At 39.5% G+C, this 24,415-nt stretch overlaps 1 protein-coding gene across 4 annotated transcripts in view; it reads right to left on the bottom strand.

Moving 5' to 3' along the window:
• The window catches only part of AGPAT4 (1-acylglycerol-3-phosphate O-acyltransferase 4), a 72,030-nt gene that overhangs the window by 13,971 nt on the left and 33,644 nt on the right, over positions 1 to 24,415 (bottom strand). For all 4 annotated transcript variants that reach the window (XR_003959417.4, XR_012055138.1, XM_030268416.4 and 1 more), the window contains 5 exons: positions 19,498 to 19,667; positions 11,243 to 11,404; positions 8,931 to 9,084; positions 2,612 to 2,714; positions 2,122 to 2,197 (listed from right to left, as the gene is read on the bottom strand). Coding sequence is in view for 2 of the 4 variants with exons in the window: in XM_030268415.4 (XP_030124275.1) it covers positions 2,122 to 2,197; positions 2,612 to 2,714; positions 8,931 to 9,084; positions 11,243 to 11,404; positions 19,498 to 19,667 (665 nt within the window). In the remaining 2 variants the exon portion in view is untranslated. The remainder of the gene's footprint in view (positions 1 to 2,121; positions 2,198 to 2,611; positions 2,715 to 8,930; positions 9,085 to 11,242; positions 11,405 to 19,497; positions 19,668 to 24,415) is intronic.

Raw genomic sequence — 24,415 nt, 5'->3', positions numbered from 1 at the left:
GAAACAGCAAGTGAAGTGCTGCAGCCAAAACAGACAAAGCAGGGGATGAGTGTGTACCTTGCAATTAATTACTGCCTTTTGAATAACACTGTTTTACATTATGTCATAAATATTTTCTGACTCTGAAGATAACCTGAAACAGAATTAATTTTTGGAAACAGCACCTGGGTGGGCACTGCTTTTCGTTATCTGACCTAAGAGCCCGTCATCTTTCTAAGATGCAGGGCAGAAAGGTGAAACAAAATTGTATTTTTACCCTGCAGGTGGGCTTTCACCATCTCAGAACTCTGGAAGAAGTTGTCCCTGCTCTATATTCTGCCAGTTTGATTTTGCAAAGACATGGGCTTCAGTAAACCAGGAATGACTGCAATGAAGTAAGTTTCACTAAAGTAAAACAGCTGGAGAAAGAGAAACATGCTGCCTTCAGAGAAAAACTAAAATCATCATCAAAAATCCCAAACCAAAACATAAACAGACAACTCCCTCCAGCATTAATCAATCAAAACATTCACATAACCAAAAAAGGTTTTAGTGGAATGGAAAACTGAACACTGCATACTTCACTCCTTGATGCAAAATGTCACTCCTGTACTTAAATAGGAAAACAGAGACTTAACCAACCAGCAAATGAAGTTGTCATAAAGAACAGATACGAAGAATATTATGATATATTGTACAATATAATATTATGAAGCATAGATGCAACCTCTGGTAGCACTAGAAGCAACTGAGTGTCTGCCAAAGAGGGAATAACAGAAAAATCTTGGAGTAAATTACTGCAACTATGTAATAAAGGATTGAGAAAAACAATCACCACATTTACACTTATGTTCTTGTCTTGCAAATGTCTGAATAGTTCTCAGGGACATGAAACGGGGCTACAAAGTCATAGTAGCAGAAAGTGGACTTCTGCAATGCTGAGCAAAAGGACTGTTTACATATACATGGGCCCCTGGGTAAGAGCCTGCTTTTCTGCAAAGGTGCTGGGGGCTGTGCCTGAATCAGGTGTTAGGGGCACAAACTATGAGAAGGGGAATCAGAGGCAAAGGGAGTAGAGCTACACATGAGGCCTCAAGACATATTTCCTTTCCACATACCTGTAAGCAAGCTGCTTAGAGGAGCTATGAATTACACCAGAAACAGTCATGGTTTGAAACTGAAAACTGCCAGGGCACTGTCAATACAGAAATGCTAATGTGGTGTACTCGGAAGAGCAGGATACAAATGGCACAGAAGAATTTTGCTGTCCCAGTGAGAGGAAACCAGAGAATAGCTATATTCTATAATTTCTAAATCCAAAGCACTGCTGCATACCAGTCTGAATATATAACTTTGATCAAGGTATTGAAGCAAAGTGAGCTGCCAGGCCCTCATGCTGTGCACACCTATGACTCCCACTGATTGAAATGGGATTGCTGTGTGCACTCAAGAAACACATCCCCCAACAACTATCTCCAACACTCTAAACACAGCCCAGAAGAAACGGACTGTGAAAGAGGAAGGATTCATATGAAAGCATTTGCAAAGGAAAAAAGAAAGAAAAAACCACAAACTACTGGGGGTAGAAACACAATAATTATTCTCTCCCAATCCTATGAAATTAGGAATCTTAAATGCACGTCTTCTATACCCACAGCGTGAAAACAATTTATCAGCCTGTCCTTTTCATGGTGGATGTCTGCCTTGGTAAAAAAGGTAGGGTAAAACAAGAGACAAAAATTGTAATGAACTAAAGAAAATGTCTTATTTAGCTTGCAAATTACGTCCTGATTTAGAATGTGTCTTTTAGGGGAAGGGGGTCTTTCTACCAATCAGAAGGCAGTAAGACAATTTTGATTTTTGTATCCTTATGCAACTTTCTAAAGAAGAGACTTAAAACTGCTCTAGAAAGACTTGTTTAAGCTTTCTTCCATGTTGCTCTGTGTACAAAATGAAAGCAATCATAAGCACAGGGTCAGTTTACATGTAAAGAAACAGAGCACTCACCCTGAAAACAAACCAACTCACCCCAAGCCTCCAAATTATGCACACTGTACACATGAACACTGCAAAGGTCTACTGGCACTACAAATAACCATGCACTAGTGGCTCACAAATGCTGTCTTGACAAAAAAATCCAACCTTTTCTTGATATAGTTTGTGAAGCCAGATAGAACATTCCTGCTCATCTTCTGGGACATCCTCTAGTGGAATCCGCCTGCCAATGGTAAACAAGAGAAATTGGAAGAATATTAAATACTTCGACTTTCATGAACAGTACTTGCATTATACAGACATTATCTGACAGAAGACTCAATACATTTTTCACCTTTTTTAACTTGTGCAACACCTACAGCACTTCAACAAGCAAATACAGAAGAGATTATGAAGAAATCTGTGATAGTCCCCAGCTAATCACCAAAACAAATTTAGACAGGTTTACCCTGCGTGTAACAGCTTTTCAGGATGGGTAAGCAGCTACCCCTGAGTTGTGAAAAGGAATTTTCATGCTTTGCCAGGTTGGTAGAGATCTTCTTTCTGTTTACCCACTTGAAAACATTCCCTTATTTGACCAAGTGTGATTTCAAGTACACGCTCCTGCTTAAAAGGAATTAAAATATTGATTACTTGCCTTACATATAAATCTGCATGATACTTCTTTCCATTTAGAACTCCCAGCAACGTTGGATTTTCATTATTTCTAAAATTAAGGGTAGAATCATAGACTGCAGAAACTACAAGAAGAAAAACAGGTTATGTAGTAATACATAATTCCATTATGTAGTAACACCATGGAAATAAGTAATTATCTCTCAGACAAGGAGAATATTTAAGTAAGTCATCAGCAATACCACCACAGTTTGAGCTGTCACCAAGAAAAAATGACAACAGAATATTCAACATGCAGGTTTTCAGAAGCCAAATAACCAGTGACTCTTTCAGGAATTGCACCAGCAGAATGGAAAGGTTTGCTCTCCTTCCACACATGCCTCTTCCTCATCAGGTGCAGTATGATAGCTTCTGACAGAATACACCTAGGACTTCCCAGGAGTCAAATGATTGCAGAACTGCTAACTTTTTCAGCTCGCTGGGAATCAACAACTACCCCCTAAATCTGAGGAAACAACAAGGCAGATATACATTTTATAAAAATGAACAATATGTACCCTTTGACCAAGAACATGTGAAGTGTGTGTAAGAGACTTCTGCAGCAGGAGGGCTTAGTGCAGCTGTAAATTTAAATGGCTGGGTTCATGTCCATTGTTTGGAAACTCAGGCACTTCCTCCAGGGCAAAGGCAGAGAGAGAATGACACACCACATCTTGTGTGAGCTGCCTGCTGCTATGAACACATGCAGATGTGAGGAAGAGAACATGGAAGTTCTGCTGAGCAAAACTTCCAGCACTGAGAAAACTGTGCAGCTCAGGACTGGGTGGGAACAGTAAAACCATTTGCAAAGGCTGATGGCAGACAAACTAAAAGAGCAGTAACAAGCAACTGCTACAAAAAAAGCATTCACTGGTTAGAACCGCATGAAGTGCTGCAAAAAAGTTTATTTGAACACATCTCTAGATACACTATTTTCCTGATGTCACAAAATTACCAGAGAACGATTCACTTTCCCAACACTGAAATCAGTTGTGCATAATGGCATAAACTCTAAGTGCAATTACAGAAAAAAGCTTTCCTATTTTTTGTTGCAAATGTGACTATGTGTAGGCTTTCTGCTCTAGAGTTTTGCAATTATTAATAAAAATGCATGTGGTGAACCTTTATTGTGAGACCTCTTGACCCACCTAAGAAAGACTTATTACACAGGACAGATTTGCTCTTGGTTTTGAAACCTCTCTAGCTATGAGAGATAAATATGGTTTGGTCTCAGCATTCAGCTCCCAGAAACTCACTACATCGTTTGTTACTGCAAAACTGAATTCACAGCGGAGAAAAGAACAGCCTGGCTTCAGTGCTGAAGGGAAATCCTGAAAAGAAAGGCCAAACCCCTGTCAGTACAAAAAGACTCTGTCCCTCACTAACAACTCAATTCTTTTCCTACTACAATTGGGTTCTCAGCCCAAACTCAAAACTAAAACCAAGACAGAATCTACTTCAAGCACACTTCTCTCCCTGTAAAATGCAAGTATGAAATTATTTTAAATCAATTATCTGCCTCCATTTTTAAGCTTCTTAGTGTAGAAGGATTTTACTAATCTACTCTAATTTACTAATCCAATGTAATTGAAGGGAAACAAGAGCTCAGTTTGGTTTATACAGTGTAAGCTTCTTAGTTTATTCTTTAATAGCATGAGATTATTCTAACAACAATAGGGATGCAATAAAGCAAAGTATGATATACACAAAACTTTTTCTTCTATCTCTTACAAGGCATCTACATTTGAGTTTTTATATGAATTGGGTTTTTGTTGAGACACATTGGAAAATAGTTCTCCTGTTCTGAAAAATACCGCTGTGGAGATGGACAGCAACATCTTTATGTGCTAACAGTCCTACACAGAGCTTTCCTTTTCTCCAGGAAAAAAAAAAAAAGCTATTCCAGTTTCCAAGTGGTCTGTAGTTAAATATTCAGTCTAGTACCTTGTAATAACATAGTGAAATCTTTTGGTGCAAAGCAGTGCCAAACCGAAGACAAGTGCAGGAGTAATCAGACCTTTGTTATAAATTAAGATAACTAAAGATTTTAGCTTTCTCATTCTGAGAGTTCGGGAAAAGAATAACAATTTATGTGTCCAAGAAATAGGCTGCATGAAATTAAAATTTGCCAGAAGGCATCCAGAGTCAAAAGAAGCACTAGCATGCTGTGTGATACACTGAAACTGGTTATCATTAAACATGGATTATGTAATTGCATAATTAGAATTGGACATCTCATGACTTTCTCATCCAAAAGCTGAAGAGACCAGAAAACTCACATTCTAAAACAATTTAAAAAAAAAAAACCTCCATAGTATCTTAAAAACATTGCAACTGTCTCACTCTCAGGCTAATACAAGCACCAATTGCTTGTAATTGAAGTTTTGCTTCAATTGTGAAATATTTTTTCAAAGGAGTTATATCTCAGAATCTCTTTTTCACTAAAAAACTACACACAAATATTTTAAAGCTTTTTCTTTTTGTCAAAAAACTGATTAGGTTTTTTGGTTTTGTTTTTGCTTTCTAATCTCTGCCCAGCTTTTTTGTCATATCTTTAACTTTGGGCTTTGTCTACAGCATTTCAAAAGAGACCTAAGTACTTAAGAATTTAAGATTTAATTTCTTAACTTCAACCAAGAAAAAAAAATATTTGGATTACATATCTAGAGAGGATTTTTCTTACTTTGACTGTCCTCTTGAATTTCACGCATTACTTTGTGGCCATGGTGGATTATGCCAGGATGATTCACTGACAAATCGACCCACAGGCAATGACTAGGGCTACATGCATCTTCATGATAGCACAAAATGATCTGAAGACTGGAAAAGGGAGGGAAAGGTACAGTGACATTCACTGTACTGCTGATGTGACACTACCTTGACACAATCCTTTGATTCAACATTTCATTAATTGGGCCAGCTTAAACAAAAACCACTCATCCTCTCAAACTTGGTTACTTGCTCTGGATGATGAATAGAAACCCACTTGACAAAAAAAAAAAAAAAAAAAAAAAAAAAAAAAAAAAAATCCAGGACTAATATACAGCTTATGGGGGAAAAAAGTAATTGCAATACCCCCAAACATTGTCATAATGAACTCTATGAAAATATCACCCTGAAATTTATTCTCATGCATTCCCTCTGGGACAGCAGTTCCTAGCATGCACAACTGGAGGAAAAGGTGCACAACAAATCTTGGGCTTATCTACAATCCATCATGAAGAACATTTTAAAGTCAAAGTCTTTACTAAATAAAAGCAGCTGTAAGGAACTGCCTGATATACAACCAGACAGTAAAAGTAACAGTTAAATATATTTTTTGCAGTATTTGAGACATCAACTTTTACTGTAAGTAATGGATGAATGTTTTAGAAACAGATTTGTATTTTCATTTGCTTCCATGAATAGTACAGTTAGCAAACAGCAATTTATTAAGAAAGTGAACAGCTTCTAGAAATTAAATTCCTGGGGACAGCATCTGTAAAACCATACTGGCAGGAATGGTCACTGACAAATATATCAGGACAAGTTCAGAAAATATTAAAAGCATTTCTTTAAGAATCAAATTATGTATGGAGAGCTGAACTTCCGAAAGCAAGTTGTGAAGAAAAAACAATTCCATTATCACTTATGAAAGCGATTAGTTAGGAGGGAAGACTCTTTACTTGTTATTTTGCGTGAAAGGTATTTTTCTCCAAATACATCTATTTATGCTGACAGACACGGCATCACTGGCATGGATGAAGATTCCAATATATGCACATTAAATAAACTCTTTCTGAAACTAAGTTTTTCACAACAAGTGGGCTTGCCAGACTGATGTCACCAATGTATATTTCCAGCTACTGCAGAACTACTTCAGAACTCTTTCTAGAGTGACTGCAGCAGGCAGCATTAAGACTTGATACAAAGTTTTGAAGAGGATCAACCCATGATCTCTGCTGCATGGGTGAATTACATCTACAGCCAGAGAACCAGCATCTACCCAACCCATAGTACTACAGCCTCTGACAAGCTGAATCACACCCTTGTCAGAGAGGAGGAAAAAAAAATGGGACAGGAGCTGTCACACCCAGCTGTGAACTGGTCCCAGACCTGTGACTTGGCTCCACTGCTGTGTCCTGCTGCAGCTACATCCCTTAGCAAGGCACTCCAGCCAGGCCCATCCCTTTGGGGGAGAACAGAATGTGCATCGACCTCAATGGCAGAGCCCAAAACAGGCTCAGGCCACTCAGCACTAGTCCCTCACTTTTAGAGATACACAGGGATATGACCTAATTTCTAGACAGTATTACATTTCCAGATCATTTCTCAAAAGAGACTGCTCCCACATTATCTATTCAAAAATCCACATGGACTTATTACCTTTACATGATAATGCCACAAGGAGTTCTGGAAAATAAGACATTGTTTTCATATGCTCTTTACATTAATCTCTTGTTAACCCAAGCAGTAACCTTTCTATCTTCCTCTCATTGCAAAAAATAACAAGGCAAGTAAAGCAACAAACCTAGAAGAACCTGTAACACCAGTCTGGGGTCATCCAACTCTCAGAGGTTTGTTGGTTGGCTTTTTAAGCTCAAGTTTTTGCTGAAACTGTGTATGAGAAGTTATGACTGCTTTTTCTTGAAGCCTCACAGGGAAATACTGCCTTCTTACAGGCTTTACACTAGTTGATTTAGCAAGTTACAGCTTCTGGATTGAGGCAGTGACATATACTCCCCTAAAAAAATAAGTAATCTAGCAAATTCAGTCTCCTTTTTCTGAAGGTATTTCAAATATTTAGAGTACTAGTAAGTGTTATGGTAGTATGTGGCATGAATGTCCAAAACTTTTTATGTCACTTGGATTTCCTAAAGTTGCTTCCTTTTGGAATGTTTTCCCACAATTAGCTGCTTGTCCACCATCACACTGTATTTTGTTTGCATTACACAGAGCAGTGAAAAGAACAAACTCACCACCAAAATAACCTGTTCCTGATTCCCAGCTCAGGGCATAGAAGCCACAGAATTTTGACTCAAGCCTTTTTCTGTGCCTCAAGTCTACTACCGCCTGCCCTCAGCAGAACAGTCACCTGTATTCCAAAGGCAAGACTAAATTGTACTCTTTGGGGGGGTTTCTGGATGCTTCACATAACTTACCTCTTTTTCATGGATCAGAAAGGATCCAAGCTGTGCTATCCACCTTGGGGGTGGGAAGTTTTTGGGTGCCTGTGAAGCTACAACAGTGGTATGATCTACCTGGCTTGCCAAAGGGTATTTAGAAGAAATACATGAGATAGCAACCCAGCTGACTGGAAGTTTTTCTTACAGCAGCTATCCCAGATATTCCACATAAAAACATGTCTTCAAGGACAAAAGAAGTTTTGATATTAATTTCAGTCAAGCTGGAACATTTTCTTCTAAATCAGAAACCACTTTTTTCTTTCTTATACATCAGCCATCTAACACACAAATCTACCAGACCCCAAAGACCCTGTGACACTACAGCTACTTAGCACTGTCTTTCCTTTGCCCATGAAGTACACAGCAGAAGACTCTGATAGTAGTGTTAATCAAAGAATATCACCTCAAAGGCAACATGTGCAATATGATGTCACTTTAAAGTTGGCAAATGCAAGTAACCAGAAATAAATGGCGAGCTCAAAACAATGTTAATGAAGAAAAACTTACTCATGTTCTATAATGTAGAAACTGTTTATAAATTTCACCTACATGTATCTTCAGTCAAGGCCTACTCCCCTTCCTCAGCTCCATTAAGAAACTCTAAAGCGCAAATCTATACAGAAATTTAAAGCAGAATATTTTTGATCTTAAATTTGCATTATTTCAGGTAGTCATTTATCACAAGAAATTATTTTAAGACACACCGTCTCAGATTCTCTACTGTTGCATTTGCTTCATTTAGTATTTGCTAAGGAATTCTATTCTAAGAAATACTATTCTTTGGCAATAGGTACAAAAAATGCAAAAAAAATACATACCAATTGGTACAAAATATGCAACTGAGATTCCTCAACACAGTCACAGTTAACAAACCATTACGATAATAAAATAAAACAAAAACAAACAAACAAAAAGAAAAAAAAACAAAAACAAAAAAACCCCAACCAAAATCAATTCCACAAACTGGTTCAGGACTTTGTAATTAAAACCAGAGGGTAATGAAAAAACCAGATGCTTCTGAAAGCATCCCAGGATTTTTCTCCTAGGACACATGCTACAGGGAAAAGAAAAGCATGGCAAACTGTCAGCAGTTACAGGAAATAATAATTTAGCATTGTCCCCTGTGACTTTCCTTACCTACATTTCTCAAACACTGCACGGTGACAGCAAATCCTTTCGTTCGTGGCAGGAGGTGGTACTTGAGCTTGGGCAGACCTTTGGCTTCAGCTACCTTCATGCTGATCTGGTGCTTCTGTTCTGTGAACCTTGTGCCCTCACAATGAATCAGGAACTAAAACCAAGACAGAACTACAGTTAGACAGAAGCTCAGGTCTGCTGCTGACTGAGCAGAGTTCTCTTGAATTCCCACCAGCACAACCCAAATTAACACTGCTAGCTGGGACACATTTATGTAATTTATTTGACTGAAGTAGCAAATCCCAATCAACCAAAAAAACCCAACCCAAAAGCCCAAATCCAAACACTCATCCAACTTGCCATCCAGTCTGAATCTCAGCCTTTAGGCTTTAATGTCTGCTCTGCTACTTGACATCAGAATGACTTGATTTCTTGGGGTCACTTCATCTCTAATAAGCTGTTAGAAAACACTCAAAACATACTCCTGTTGCAAGTCTCTCTCTGATGGTTAAGTGTTCAAACATCATGGCATCTAAAACTTGCTAAGTGTCTAAACCAGAGGCATTTCTAGGAAATGTTTCAGTGCCTACCTTGCTTGCCCTCACTCTAACCTGTTTGCTTTCTCTATGGCACTTGAGGTCCATGGAAAACTTCAGGCAGTAACTTTGATGCCAATGTGACAGCTGTTAACAGAGGTAAGGCGGCACATGCAGGACAACTGAAAGGCTCATGCTCTTATGAACTATACAGTGGAAGTGCTCAGATAGGAATAATTACAATCTTGCCACTGGCAGGCAGGGGAGAACACACAGATCTTTGGAGATTTACCACTTGCTCATCTGCTTTCTGCCAAGCATGAATGCAAACTAACACATCAGGGAGCACTGCCAAATGACACAAAGTAAGTCCTCATAACCCACAGCAAAAGCGTAACCAAAAAGACAGAGATATTGAAGAAACTAGCCAAGCAGCCAGCTTCAGCTCTAGCTCATCCAAGAGCGCTTTTACTCATGTATTGCATGCATAATGTTATTCTGATTGATGAGACACAGAGAAACTGATGAGAAAGTCTCTCTAGTTCACTTAGCATGCTTTGCCTTGTCTATTTTCCAAGGTGCTACTGTTACACCTTTTGACATTATGTCGTCATACAAAAGCAAATTAAAACTCCACACACTGCAATAACTGCAGGTGTACATCAACAATTATCTCTCTTACATAGGTAGAGCTTCTTTTTAGCAATCCCTCTACAGGAGTTATCTACAGGATGGTGGTGCCTTGTGCTCACTGATTAGAGCTGAGCTGCCTATGTGTATAGAAAATTCACAGAGCACAGGCAAATCTCTGGAGAGAAACTGAAACTAAAATCCCAGAATCAACTCTTTGCTAGACAGCCTCCTGCCTGGAAGTCACTTAAACACTGAAGCACAGACATTAGCCTTTATTGCTTAGTACTCATTTAAATCAATGACAATTAACAAAAGGAATTTGTTTAAGAGCATGAGAAATACAGCATATACACCTCCATGAGGAAACAGCAATAGTTTCTGTAGTACCCAGGGATGTTGCTTTAGATTCCATTTCTTTAACTGAATTGCACTCTTGCCATGACTAGCTCAGAAGAACTGTAATTTTTATGATTCTTGAGAAGAGAAAAAATTCAAAGGCTTTTCATTCTCAGATAAAGAAATGCCAGGGACGGTGAACACTAAAAAATTATGGTGATGCAAAAAGACTTTCTTGTTACTGAAAGGTGATACCAATCCTCTCCCTGGAACAGAGACAATGGCTATCTCAGGCCACTTCTCTAACCAGGTGGCTTCCACTTCCACTAGGCCATGTCTAACCAAACACCTTCACAGGAATGGCAGAATCACAGGGAAGGAGAAAACTCTGGTATATTAACTCTGCAATCTAAGGTGAAAGAAGAGCTTAGGTAACAAATATAGCTGATGTACTTCAGTACAACACTGTCAGATGCATCTGTTACACAGCCATGACCCTTGCATCTACCCCTATCCAGCACCTGTAATTAGAGAACCACAAAATTTACTGAGTGGATCACAGTGCAGTATATATTACATTATAATATTATTTTTGCAGCAATATCTGCAGGGCTTCATACTACAGAGAAAGAAACAGATAACAAAGTACTTCGGAAACTCCAAAGAAAATTCAGTTGAGAGTATTCTACTGATACTCCCAAGGAAGCTAATGAATCAAAAATCTCAGGAACAACCTGGCAAGCATTACATATTGCCTGTTCCTCTCCTTTCTGCTACTTCACACTCCATTTGTTAAGCATCACTCACCCAAAAGTCTTCAGGGTAGTCACGGAGATTGAGCAACTTCTGTACCACAGTTTTCCGATCTTCCTCCCACTTGCGCTTGCAGAAGACTATCTCTAGGAAATACCACATCCAGCCAATGATAGGCATGTAGGAGAGCTCCTTCTTTGCAAGCACTTTGGAACTCTGCAAGACAGAATCAGAGCAAGTCAGAGTTAAACCACTTAACCAGAGTTAAGTTAAACCACTTAAACCAGAGTTAAACCACCAAAAGAGTGAACTGTGGGCACGAGACTTGCATAGTTAGACACAAAGATATCAATTTATATTGACCAGACCCAGTTTTAACATCAGTGTGAAAGCAAAACAAAGAAAAATAAGTTCCTCTCATCTGACAGAACAGTCAAATCTAATCTCGGGTATCTGCATGGAGTGTGTGTTGCTCTCTCCTACCCAAACACTGAAACCCAAAAGAGAAACCAAATTCCTTCAAACATGGAGGAATCCATGCAAATGACCTCAGTTGTATCAATCAAAATTCTTAATTCAATCAGATCGTGGCAGTGGCAGCTCAAGTTCCTTTAAGATACCTTGAAACAATACATCTCAACATGGAAGGGGAAAAAAAAGAGAGGAAATAAAAAGCAGAATTGCAGAGACACTGCAGCACAACATACTGATGCGATGCACACATGGTTTACCAACCATGTTAAGAAACCTTAAACACTAGAAACAACAGCAGCAACAAGAATACTTAATTTGTGTTCAGTTTTGTTTATGAAAGGGCATACATCAAGTAGCAAATTTCTCTTCAAAGCATGCTTCCGGAGTAGGAAAAAACAAAAAAAAAACACTCTTACTGTCTCACAGGAGTGACAAGACACTGAAGTGACTGGTCCAGACATTTGACAGAAAGTCTGTGATTTATCAAGCATTCAACATGCTCTATAAATTAATCCTACTCCAGAATTTAACTCTGTGATAATCTCAAACTAACATTGCCTAGGGCAGGAGAATTGATTCCATGTGCTCCTTTTGCTCCTTTTTTGTCTTCCAAGCCAGCCTACCCTGGTGAACTGTCTTACATTTCACTTGGTTATTCAATCAATAAAATAGCATGTGTGTGTTGTGTTCATAAAGAAATTGTTGCTTCAGCATTTCCTAAAAAACAGTGGCATTTCCTTAGAAGAAAGATAGGAGTAATTACAGTCCAGTTTCTGACCATGATATTATTATAAGTTAGCCCATCAAAAAGCTCCACAGATGGATTCCAGGACATGGCATTTGATGAGAAATTACTTTTTGGTAGACGTTACCATCAACAGAAAACACTTCCTTTAATTTTTTAGTCACTCTTGTTCATTTGGCTGCTACAGGAAGAGACTTGACCTAATTCTTTATCTCAGCTCATTTTTTTCATCTGCTCTCCTTCCCTGAGAAGGAAAATACCTTAAATAATTAAGCTATCTAAAAGCTTATAAGACTGGAAGGCAAGTGCACATCACACAGCTTCACCAGCAACTGTTACACAGAAGCTGAACAGAGGATGACAGAGAGTTCCATTTCTAGGAATGCAGGAACTGTCTCTATCAAATGATTTAATGCTTTGTAGTGCTCCCTCTTGAGCATTTGAGAATTTCATCATTTCAGTGATGGGCTCAAATCAGGGCTCCAAACATACTGCTCCCCTGAGAAGGAGCTGCAGTAATTTCAGTTTCAAGCCATGTTGTACATTAGTCCCCATTACACAACAGAACCGAATCCAGCCTCCTCTTCCAGCTCCCCAAACTGGGCACAGAGAAACAGGCTCGTCTTTTACCACTTTCCTGCACAAGGAGGTCAACAGCAGCCAAATCACCACCAGCCCCACCCCACAGAAGAGAAGAAACCTCAATATGTTCCTAAAGTTTATTTAAAGTGTTCAGTGTCATAAGAACTACCGCAAACTAATCTGAGTGTACTCTGCACAGAGTGCACAAGACCTCCAGAACACAGTGTCAGAACAGACAGTGTAACAGTCTTCCTACAGACTTTAAAGTGCAGAAATTATAGTCGAAAAAGCTAGCTAAATGACTATTTCACCATAACTATTTTCTAATACTTTACGTATTTTAATAAGAGCATGAGTTACACAAGAGGCAGGAGAGAAGTTGCACCTGGCTCAGTGAAACCAAGAAATGATACTGTGACATAAGGTGTTCTGTAGCACAGGTATAACCAAAAAGCACAACAGATGTCTGAACTCTTCCCTGGGGCACATTCTTAATCCTTCACTGTGCTGATGCATTTTTAAAATTTAAAAGCGCTCTTTCAGACATGTGTGAATATGACTCCTTAGATGCACATAAAAATAAACTAAATCACCTCACAGTATTTTATACACCCATCTGTTCTAGGAGTAGAAGGAAGGCTAATAACAGAACTAATTAGACAGGGAAACTCCTCAGTGCATTATGCTGGCAAGGCTGCTCTTGTGGGGGAGGAATACATTAGGCGTCCCCTCAGAAGCTGCTCTGTATACTGGGGAATGAGAGTCTGGAGAGCAGTGCCACAGAAAGGGACCTGGGGGTCCTGGTTGATGGCAAATTGAACAAGAGCCAGCAGTGCTCTGGCAGCCAGGAGGGCCAACCCTGTCCTGGGGTGCATCAGGCACAGCATCGCCAGCCGGGCAAGGGACGGGATTGTCCTGCTCTTCTCTGAGCTGGGGTGGCCTCACCTCGAGTGCTGGGGGCAGTTTTGTGTGACACAATGTAAAAAAGACATTGAACTGTTAGAGAGTGTCCAAAGCAGGACCATGAGGATGGTGGAGGACCTCGAGGAGAAGCCCTATGAGGAGCAGGCGAGGCCATTTGGTCTGCTCAGCCTGGAGGAGACTGAGGGGAGACCTCACTGCAGCTACAACTTCCTCATGGGGGAAGGGGAGGGGCAGGCACTGATCTCTGCTCTGGGGTGACAGTGACAGCACCCAAGGGAATGGCCTGAAGTTGTGTCAGGGGAGGTTTAGGTTGGATATTAGGATAAGGTTCTTCACCCCACAGGGTTTATTACTGGAACAGCTCCCCAGGGAAGTGGTCACTGCACCAGCCTGACAGAGTTCAAGAAGTGTTTGGACAACACTCTTGGGTACCAGGTGTGATTCCTGGGAATGGTGCTGTGCAGGGTCAGGAGTTGGAAACTCTGACCCTTGTGGGTCCCTTCCACCTTGGCATGTTCTGTGATTCTGTGATCCCTCTTACAGTAACTAGAGCCATTCTGTTTCCATCATCTACCCATGCACTGCTCCTGTGAAAACAACTGGGTGGGAAATCAGAACTCTAGATGACTTCAGCCACTAACTTTTCCTTTACTAAAGTGCTTTGGTAAACATGTGACAGTTGCCTTTAATATTAAAATTCAGCTTGCTCAACAGAAAAATAATCATTAAAAAGTGCTGATTTGTTCCACTGAATTTGACTTCTTAAAGGAAGTCAAACATTTTCAGCCCTCAGAACTGTGTCATTTCAACAGATGTTTAATGAAATTACCACTGGACAAGGACAACTTATCTATAATACTAACATTTTAATCCAGGTTAATTAATTTTGGCCAAGTTTGTTCAAATGAAATACCCATGAAGTTTTCCTTTGTGAATGACTGCACCAACATCACCTTAAAAAACGTATTTTTACAAACTTGCTTTAGTGCATTTGCCCAACTATGCTGTCAAAGAAATAAAATCTTGATTCTGTATGTCCAGCCTCAGTTATTCAACACTTCTTGTTTAAAGAACATAACAAACAGCATGAAATCAATGTGAAAGCTGGAAGTGCCCAACAAAACTTTTTCCTGAGTTTTAGAACAAGCAAACTGTTAGCAACAGCCATCTGCCCTGTAAGTTATTTGCTCTGCAGGTTGCCTTCAGCACTGACATACTTTCAATGATTCTGATTGCTCTACTTTTGTAATATATCACTCCTTTGTACTATACTCCCTGGGACATTATGATGGCAAGGTATCTTTCTTTGGTCACTCAAAGCCATCATTCCAGGAATTTAGTTATGCTCCTAATTCCTCATGCTTCATATTGAATAAAACTTCTCTATGTTGGAAACGTTACACAGACTTACCACTAGTAAGCCTAATTTTGTCCCTTTACCACTTCAAATCTAGTTTAAAAATGTGTGAATATATTAAAATGCACAAACAACCTATTGTACCCACACACCTATTAGTCTCATACAATAATATAAAAAAGTATCTTCTCATACTTACATTTAAGGCCACACTCAGCTTTTCAAATAGCAAGCTTCAACAGAAGCAACTCTCACATAAAATTAAGTTTCCTGACATATGAAACAGGTAGTTAAAGTTAAAATCAGCAGGTTTAGCTTTAAAGCACAGGCAATTTTGCCAATATTAATGTCTTCATCTCAGACAAATGGCTGTTAAAATTACAAACAAAGCTCTTTTATTGCTGCTTTGTCAGACAGAACACCAAAGTAGTGACTCCAGGCAGGGAGCATATTGAAGTACTTTTGGTAAGAATCCTGAATAATAGCTCCCTCCTCAGAACTTGACCATGTCCTGATTTTGAGTTCTGGTGTCCAGTGGGTCTTTTCTAAAGAGGATGGTTAGCAACACACCTTGAGGAAACTAAACACTAGTAATGCATTTGAACGCAGACACAGTGGCTAAGCTGTCCCAGCTAATAAGTTAGATCCTAGGACTGGATTCACGGACAGGAAAAGGGAAGGACACTGCAGACAGCAGAGAACCTCATCCATATATGTGCCAAGATCAGAGTCCTTAAAAGAACGCTCAGGTTCACAAACCTAAAAACAGGCAAGAGACTATGCCACTCCCACTCTATCTCCAAGAAACATCAATGTGGTTTAGGATTTGGGTTTTTTTACCCAAATCCTAAACCACATTGATAAATCGAAGCCACACTGATAGCACTGATAGAGTTTTATAAAATTGTAGGGATTATGGAAATTTGGTTATAAGGAGAAAGCCAGCCAGAAGAGAGACAAAAGAAGTAGCAGACAAATTCACAGATTGAACGTTTCAACTAAGACCAGGAAGCACAATTTTCAAAAGGGAAAGACTTTTTTTTTTTTTGAACCAAAGGGGCAAGACAGGTTTAAGGATGTTTAACACTGTTTTCAAATAAACAAAAACAATGCCTGGATTTCAGCTGGACTAGAGCTAATTTTCTTCCCAGTAGCTGTGTTTTGAGTTTAGGAGAAGAATAATGTTGATAATACACGGATGTTTTAGTTGTTGCTAAGCAGTGTTTAAACTACAACAAGGACTCTGGCTTCTCACCACCCTGCCAGCAAGTAGACTGGTGGACACAAAGAGCTGGGAAGAGACACAGCAGGACAGCTGACTCAAACTAGCCAAAGGGATATTCCATACCATTTGATGTTATGCTCAGTATATAAACTAGGGGGGGAAAGATGGCTGGGGACTGCTGCTAAGAACTGGACTGTGGTGAACAACTGCATGGTGGATAACTTGTTTTATACACTCGGATTCTTTTATCACCATCATTCATTATCATTATTTTTGTCCCTTCCTTTTCTGTCCTATTAAACTCTATCTCAGCCCCAAATTCCTTCCCCTCCCTACCCCAGTTCTCTCCCCCATTCCACGGGGGGCAGGGAGTAAGCAAGTGGCTGTGTGGTGTTTAGCTGCCTGGATGGTTACACCACAACAACCAAGCAAAAAATTACATTTAACATTTAAAGGTCTTCATTAAGGAACTGTTCAAGCTGTAGAATACTGAGAGTTTGAACATGCTTGTACACTCTTAAAAGTGTTACTGTTGGCTGCCAGAGCTGCAGGCCACAACTGGATGTCACAACAAAGCCATTCTGCCTGCTGAAGCCAAGCACAGTCAGTTCCAACTCCTTTGGCTCTAAACTGTCTTCACCTTCTCCCTCTTCCCCGTCCCCATCACTTCTCCTCTCTTCACTGGATTAGTTAAGGCAGAAAAGAGACTAAGTTTCTAAAACATGGCCAAACACGGCAGACAAGCATCATAACTGACACAGGAGACTGCATGTGCAAGACTTCCCTTCCAGCAGCAGTGGACATGAGATAAGCTAAGTAAGGTGTTGGCTGATACCCAAAGTTTGCACAGAAACTCCATGGAGCATATAATTAATCATCCTTAAATATAAACGCCCATTGGCTCACAAAATCCCTGAGCTACAAAACACTGGAGGCTCTGACACCTCAGAAAGTCCCCTGTGCACTTGCCTCTTTCCTATAACTCTTTCCCTGAATGACATCCATAAAGGTTCTTATGTTCCTAACTGTGCTGCCGCAACTTGCCCTGAAATTTTGCACAGTGGAAGCTCACGTAAGGCAGCACAAGTCAAACCAACCTACACTCCTCATCACTGCACAATCACCTACTCTTCCACTGGCCCAAGATAAGTACCAGAATAGCAATAGGCAATCCAATCAGGAAAATCACTGTTTGGCATTTCCCATTCTTTATGGTTTTTACAATGTTTTTTTTTTCTTTATGGCTTTCTTTTAACCTGGTTTAAGAAGAACTTGGGCTGGTTGCCCCAAGAGGGAAATGCACTGCTTTGTTAAGTAGAGACATCTATGCAAACTAGACCACGTGGAAACTATATCTTTCGGGAACAGTTTCTAGGAAGTAAAACCACAGTACATTACTCAGGACTAAAATGGTTTTGTGTTGGTTGATTGGGTTTTTTATTTGTTTTTGTTATGTTGTTAAAAAAAAAAAAAAAGCAAAACCACAACCAGCATATATCAGTTCCTAAAATAATCCTAAAATTGGCATAAATGTAAACTGAGTAATACATGCAAGCAACCAAAAAAAGGAGTAATTATTTTCTGTTAGTGCAGCATAGTAATTTCAACAGTTGTTTCTACATTGTAGTTTCCTTATGTGTAGGTAACAACATAAAAAACTAAAACAGAATCCTTATTAACTTGGAAAACTATTAAAAAAAATTGCAGCTGGTCAGATTCCATCCAACTGCACAGCAACAATGTAAAACAAGATATTTTGACCTTGTAGGCTCCTATTACTTTGTACAGAAACAATCCCTCCATCTTCTAGATTGGTGTTTTCTGAAGAAGTGCCTGACCCTCAAAAACACAGGTTTATTTAGAGAACTGAAGCCATCTGGCTTACAAAATTAGACAGACTATACTACAGCACCACTGTTTTTTGCACTTACATTTGCCTGAGAGGAACAGGTTTGCCTACATCTCCTACTGTTCCATGCCATCCTCCAACTCTGTGCTCAAGTCCCAGACAATATGGCAGAAGTTATTCAGAAGCCAACAGCCATTTTAGTTACCCAAAGAGCCTGTAATGCTTAGTGTTGACTTTCCTCCACTTTTAAGGCCCCTTTTAATGTTTCTTCAAACAGACTGCCATTATTGAAATTTGAAAGTGGCAGGAGTGTTGCCTAAATGTCCAGAAAATGCAGAGTCCAAAGGGAAGGCCACAAAAATCAGAGGTTCACACAGTCCCAGGTCAGGTCTTTTGACAGTGGCCAGCATCAAAGCTAAAAGGATGCTGAAGAACGCTGCCAAACTGAGTCATTGGTTTTCTTCCTTGTGAGGGAGAAATCCTTACATAAATCCTTTATAGACAGAGAATACCATTACCACCACAGAATGAAGTCAGGTTGATTTAGATGGAGGCTTGAATCATCCCCATTATCTGACAGGGGAAACAAAAAAGCAGCCCTGAAAACAAACGCACATGAACTCCTAGCTTAATGCAGCAGTGTGTTCAAGCATGAATAACTCATTCCTCCCCATCTCTTACTGCTTTTAGCTGGTCACTGCTTTCACTTAAGATGGCTGCTCTTTTATTCTGAGAGAGGCAGGCTACACATCATTCAAACCTGAGCTGTGGATTTGTAAGACTACATTGGGAAAAGCAAAGAAATTCTGTAATTAAACTGGGAAAGAATCACAGGATAGCTCATCTTTATGCAGCACAATGAACTGCAATACTTACTTAGTAAACACACTGAGAGAAATAACTGAAATGATCTCCACAAGTTAAGAAAATATTTCCTCATCAGCTTTAACTGCAATGCTTTTAAAAAGTCTGTGGTTTCCTGAGCCATCCTGTCTCCACATACTTGCACTGCACTGCTTTAGGTTCACCTCTAATTCTGGACAGCAGCCAGGTGAAATTCAAGCATGGATCTGTTAGTTCAAAAACACAATTAACAAATTTTGGTGTTTCTTTGACATTCAAGGACATTTATCTTAAATACTAAGTAACTCACCCCCAAGACCCCAAATCTCTCACAAAAGTTCCAACCACAGAGAAAGTCAATTTCAAAGTTGTGATTAAGGATTACAATGGCATTCTCCTTCCCATACTTGTGGTAACTCTCCGGATCAGTGTAAAGGGTGCAGTCGGTGCCTGACCACCATTCCAGCAACATCACCATCTCTGAAACAAAGAAGGAGAAATATGTGAATGTATACAGTATCTGCAAAACCACAAATCAGTAACATGTTGAAAATATCAGTCACCTCAATGGCATGTGGCAAAGAAAGTGCTGTAATGAAGAACACGTAAGAGGGCTGTTTAAAACACAGCTATCTTTACAAGCTGGAAATTGGTTTCTCAGCAGTATCCTAGTGACTATCATATGCCTTTCATTTCCTATTTGCTTATCCCATTATCAAGCACAGGCTTGTACTGTACACTTTGTATTTGTTTTGCTTGGAACTTTATGTCTGACCACAAGACTTGTGAATCAAACCTTTATTTAGCAAAATCACTCTGGTCTGGGGCACAGGAAGTTGAGGTGAGTCAGTAAAGCCAAGATACTTGGAGAGCTCTATCTCCATGGAGATGGAAAAAGAAAACCTAAAAGCAATGGCTCTCCTAAAGCAACCCTTATCTTGAGCAGGGGGTACTGTGGGACTAAGTGAAAGCTGTCTGTCTGAGACTAAAAAGGAGTTAAGGAACACATTTGCCTCCTGTCAAAGTTGTCAGGAAATTCTGAATCAAAGCAAAGGTCTAATGCAATGGGTTATTCTTTGTTAAGTGAAACATATCTCTCTGGTGCCACATGAATGCCTCTGCTGGAAAGATGAGACATCCAAGACGCTCTCTTGGCTTAAGATAAGCCTGAAGGCACCAAAAATGCTCATTTACCTCAGGAAAGAGCAAAACCAGGCCAGTCTTTGAAACACATCTGATTTTCTCTCCATTTTGGTCTCCTACTGGTCACATCCAAACCAGACAGGAACAGGTCTATATTTCCAGCCATTATGAGTAAAATTATCTGCCTGAAGCTCATGGATGACATTGTGCTGTACACCGGAGAACAGGCATTAATGATGTGAATGAATTTTAGCTAACAGTGCTACAGGCAGGCTAATAGACAATCTCTATTCAGGTAACATTACCTTAATATGATACATGTGTTTATGACACAGACAAATGACTGACTTGTCAGTCCACCTGCTTACTTCTTATCAGGGAATGTGACTACTGCTGCAGTAGGAGTACATTATTATTTAATGCATGCTATTATGCATCAAAACAATAGCCTGAGATGTGGAGGGATACCTAAACTGCCATATGCTAACCAGGGAATGGCAGATTTCACTGAATGTAGACTAATTTTTCAGTGAAAACCAAAGATGTTCCTATCTCAGTGAGACAATGTGAAGATACAGAAGCAAATACTTTGAGGACTTGCCCTGTAAAGAGCTGCCTTGTGAAACACACTTAATGTTATATTTTTCTAAGGTCGTAGATTTCTATTGGATTTATACTGGAAACAAAAGCCATCCACTCCCTGAAAGAGCAAAACTGGATAATGGCCAGGGAGAAAAAAACATCCCATTGTAATTTTCAAACTCCTGCAGAATCTATATTCATATCTTAGGGCAACACAGAAAAGAAAGGAAATTAGTGACAGGACTAGATCTTTTGCTTAACTAGGAATGTAACTAAGAGAAAAAAATGACTGCCACATGACTTTCCCTCTTTTTAACACCTCCTGCCATGAAATCTATGCCCTGGGAAAGAAAACCAAAAAGGCAGAGATGACAATGGTAAGGATGTCTTGACAAAAAAGCCAACTTTACACCTGAGGTAAGTCATCCCACTTCAAGTATGATATGTTTTATTTTTGTCTTTTACTAAGGCATTTGAACAAAACTAATAACATACCATGAATCTCACTACACAGGTGTGCCACATGCAGCTCTTCAGTTTTATATGTTCAGTTTTAAATACATTCCAAAAAAGCACATGCAAAATTATTTCTAGATGTGCTGTGATTTTTCAGGATTTACATAAGCAGGATTTTTGTTTGAATAAATATTGCAGAAATAGGTCCCTATCCCTCACCTCACATGCCATTTGTCACTAACGTGCTCAGGCAGCTGCTGCAGGAACACAAAGCAGGCACTGAACACCACTGTATTTAAATACAGTAAATACCATCTGCCAGTCTCTAATTTCTTCACCGGTTTCTTTCCCTACGCTTTCTTTCCCCCTCTTCCTCGCCTCCTTTCTCCTTGTGGATCTCAAGCAATGATAAGTAGTGTCAGTTTGTGCTACTCTTGCATTGTGTCACCAGCTTACTTCCACAACCTTCCAGAGAAATTTATTACCCAGCAACCTGCTGTGTGGCTCAGCCACACAAGGTCACCCATTCACACTCTCCTCCCTCCTTCACAGCACAGAGATGATCAGAGGAAGTTTCTTCCTTTGTACACCAGTCATACCGTACAAGCAGAAATCAATTGCATAGAGGGAGGAAAAAAACGATTCTTTTGCTCCTTTAATGCGGTTTTGGAGTTTCAGCACCAAAACTTTGAGCTGATAATACATAATCACCAAATTGTGAGGGTTCCTACCTTTCAAAGCAATTCCTCCAGTGACACTGTCAAACAATTAAGGCAAAGGAAGAAGAAAAACCAAAGAAACTTGAAATCTCCACTCCCTGCTTTGAAGGCAGACTCCTTGCAGTGCATTACATCTAGTTTCAGATTAAGCTGATGGCAGAGAGAAATCATGACTTCAAATACTTAATGTGGATACCCTGTGTGCTTAGGAATTTTGAGCTTTTTTACCTCTCTGAAGAAAAAAAAAAAAAAAAAAGCACTCATCTTGCTTCAAAAAATACCCCTACCTCCTGCAAGAGTGTATTGTTTCCTTGCCTTTCACTGGACAAATCTGAGCTGTTCCAATGCCAGCACTTCCAGAACAAGTAACTAGGAAAAAAATCTCCAAGGCAGAGCTGAACTGTAAGTCATAACATGAAAAATAACATTTAAAGGAAGAAGGAAAACAGAATTTACTGAGACTTCCACCTCAAAGTTTTGCAAGAATGAGTCACTAAAGCAGTTAACATTGTTATTCTGTAGAAGGTGTTTAGTAATTCCTTTAACTAACTATTCTTGATAAGGACCAGATGACCAGTTGTAGCTCTTTCCAACCTTATCTGTTCTGTGATTATGTGATACCCATGGAAACATTTGCTTATAAGATTAATTATAAATTACCTATTTTAAAGTTTCATTGAAAGTGTAATTCTGCATTGACTCAACAGGAACAATAATTTGTAAATTCTCAAATAAATGCACAACCTTATTTAAAGAGCTACAGTACTGTTTCTCTCCATGACATTCTTAATTTCCTTTAATCTCTTCATTTTCTTTAATCTCTGAATCAAGGCAACACCAAGAAAAAGAACTCAGAAAATTCTTATGGGAATATATGGTAAAAGCATAGCAAACTCTCCAACACAAATAAAAGCATGACAAATGGCAATCTGTGACCATCATCTCAAAAGAGCAAACAGGGTGAATGGCTGCTTGATGAATGCCTGCACTGCACAGAACACTAAGGAAAGCATTCTAAAAATGCAAAAATAAGGCTAAAGACAGACTGACAGGTAGCACAGTCTACAGTCTGTGCCTGTCTGTGGAAGAATGACTTGCAATAACATACTACCTTTCCAGATTTTCAGACTACACCTATTTAGGGGCACTTCCTAAGAATTTTCCATAAAATGATGTCTAAAGGTAGCTAAGAAAAACAAGTTTATATCTTCCCTAGACTACTTAAAAGCCCTTTGTGCATCGAAGACAGGGTTAAGCCTCTGAATTCACTGCAAAGCTGCCTGAGAGTTTTTCTAAATACTTCCAAATATTCCTTACACAGGCTATTCTAGTGTTTCACTCTGCCATCTAACCTGACCACACTTATTTCTGGTCCCTACTTCTTTCTTCTCTGCAGAAGCTGCAAGTAATTAAGAGGAAAATGAGAAGGCAGGAATTCTGCTTACACTGATTAGGTACATGAAACTAGAGATGAATATTCCTACATGTCCACAGGAAAAATGTCCAAAATAACTTATTAAAAAAAAAAAAACAAAAAACCAAACCAAAACAAAAACATATATACCTTTCCTGTGAGGGGCAACAAAAATTAGTTCTAGAGGGAAAAAAACCCTGGAGCTGGAAAGTCAAGCAATGCCTCTCCCCCTTCCCCCAGATAAGCGGGAGGTCACAGAAGAAGCCCAGCCACACCAAGCATCAGCTTTCCAGCTTCAGAGTCTTTTCCATGCACGTGTTGCACCAACGACGTATAATGGAGTTGTGGGGTTCACTTCAACACAGAAGTCCTGCTCTTCCACCTGTGGGAAAATGTGTAGGATGCCTGGTTTTCTGTGATTTTGTGAGTTTAAATAGAAGACCAAAATGAAGTCCCCTCTTTCCTTAACCCCATTCCCTACCCCCATCATCTACTACTTCTTTCCCCCTCCCTTAAAGCTGTCTTGCAGCAAAAGTACTGGCTGATGGCAGGGAGGGGTTATCGGGAATCATACGTACAAATTTAAAAAGAAAAACAAGCAAAATCCTTCTCTCTTTCCTTCAGGTCTGTTTTTGCCCCAGTCTCCTTGGAAGACCCTATAAGCAACTTCCTTGAATAGTACTTAAACTAATTACATGTCTGTGCTTTTAAGGACAGAAATCACCAACAAAGAGGAAGGAAGAAATTGTGACTTTTAATTCCCCACTCACCACAATGAGTTACTGGATGTGCTTGCAAGGAGAAAGATAAGAATAGCACAGCCCTTTCATATATTCAGGTTCCAAGTCACATTTATTTCAGCATTAGCTTCCAGGAAATTATTTTAATGTATTTTTCTTCAACAATCATATATT

This window comes from Taeniopygia guttata, chromosome 3 (genome assembly GCF_048771995.1).
Source record: "Taeniopygia guttata chromosome 3, bTaeGut7.mat, whole genome shotgun sequence".
Classification (NCBI taxonomy): Eukaryota; Metazoa; Chordata; class Aves; order Passeriformes; family Estrildidae; genus Taeniopygia; species Taeniopygia guttata.
The sequence above is the reverse complement of the archived record's forward strand: the minus strand, read 5'-3'. Positions and strand labels throughout refer to the sequence as shown.